This window comes from Dasypus novemcinctus, chromosome 7, assembly GCF_030445035.2.
Source record: "Dasypus novemcinctus isolate mDasNov1 chromosome 7, mDasNov1.1.hap2, whole genome shotgun sequence".
NCBI lineage: Eukaryota > Metazoa > Chordata > Mammalia > Cingulata > Dasypodidae > Dasypus > Dasypus novemcinctus.
Window position 1 is genome coordinate 56,307,156 of NC_080679.1, and position 1,090 is coordinate 56,308,245.

At 36.1% G+C, this 1,090-nt stretch overlaps 1 protein-coding gene across 1 annotated transcript; it reads right to left on the reverse strand.

Moving 5' to 3' along the window:
- Positions 1–802: 802 nt before the first annotated feature.
- Positions 803–1,090, reverse strand: C7H2orf88 (chromosome 7 C2orf88 homolog). The gene has a single exon (XM_071215983.1). It carries the CDS (start codon positions 1,088–1,090, stop codon positions 803–805), a length of 288 nt encoding a protein of 95 aa, XP_071072084.1.

Here is a 1,090-nt window from a genome sequence, read left to right on the forward strand (position 1 = left end):
TCTATTAAGATTTACTGGAATGCTATTTATAAAAGGTACCCATACTTGTGTTCTTCCATAGTTCTATCACTGGCTGCTTAATTCAATGTAATAAACACTGGTGTAAGTCATGTCTTCTGTAAATCTTACCTTTTTAAGATGCCTGTATATATAAAGTCTGAGTCATCCAATAACTGTTGTGGTTAATTAGGGCCCTGAGGTATAAGGTGGTAGTTACGTTTTTCATCTACAAAAATAAATATCTTGTTAAGGAGAGGAATTAAATGGACCTCTTCTAAATGGGCTACTTTTTAATATTTGATCCTTTGTGGCAAGTGGAGATCCTTGCTTGAGTGCTATTTTGATAGCTATGGCTTGAGTGCCATTTTTTTTTTGCCAAGGCATTTTGAGAGAAACCCTTTTCATATCTTTAGCTATTTTGTGTAAACACAAATAGCTATTTTAAAGGAGTGCCTTTTAAATAACCCGTTTGGAACTTGGGAGAACTTTTTATTCTTAAGCATTTTCTTTGGTGATGCCACTACTCCTTCAAGAAGAAAGTGGTGTGATACACAGCTGATTACCTCCATTCAGCCCTTTAAGTTACTAAAATCTAAGACCAAGCAGACAGAATTTGCTATTAACAGAAAACTGCTTAAAATACATTTCATCCTAGGCATTTCTATACTAGTGAAGTTATGATATAGACTTTTTTTTAAACATCCAGATAGAGTTATTTGTTCTTATTCACACCAGTTTTTGTTTCATGTATTTAAACTAGCACCAACTATATCCATAGTTCAAGTGTCATTTTCCTGCAGCATCAGGGCCCCTCACTCTCAATGTATGGGATATCACAGTACTTGATGTTATTGCGTGCCCATTGCTGCAGAGCATCATTCAAGATTTCCTGGGACAGGCGATGTGCATATTCAAAAATTAGAATATTAGGCACTGATGATTCCTTCACTTCCTCTCTGAAGTTAATTGGAGAAGGCATCATAGGCAGAAATCTCTCTTCTGGAATAAAGCTTTCTTCACTTGCATGTTGCTTCTCTGTGTCAAAAGTGGTAGGAAATGGGAAAGTCTGCTTTGATTTCATGCAGCCCAT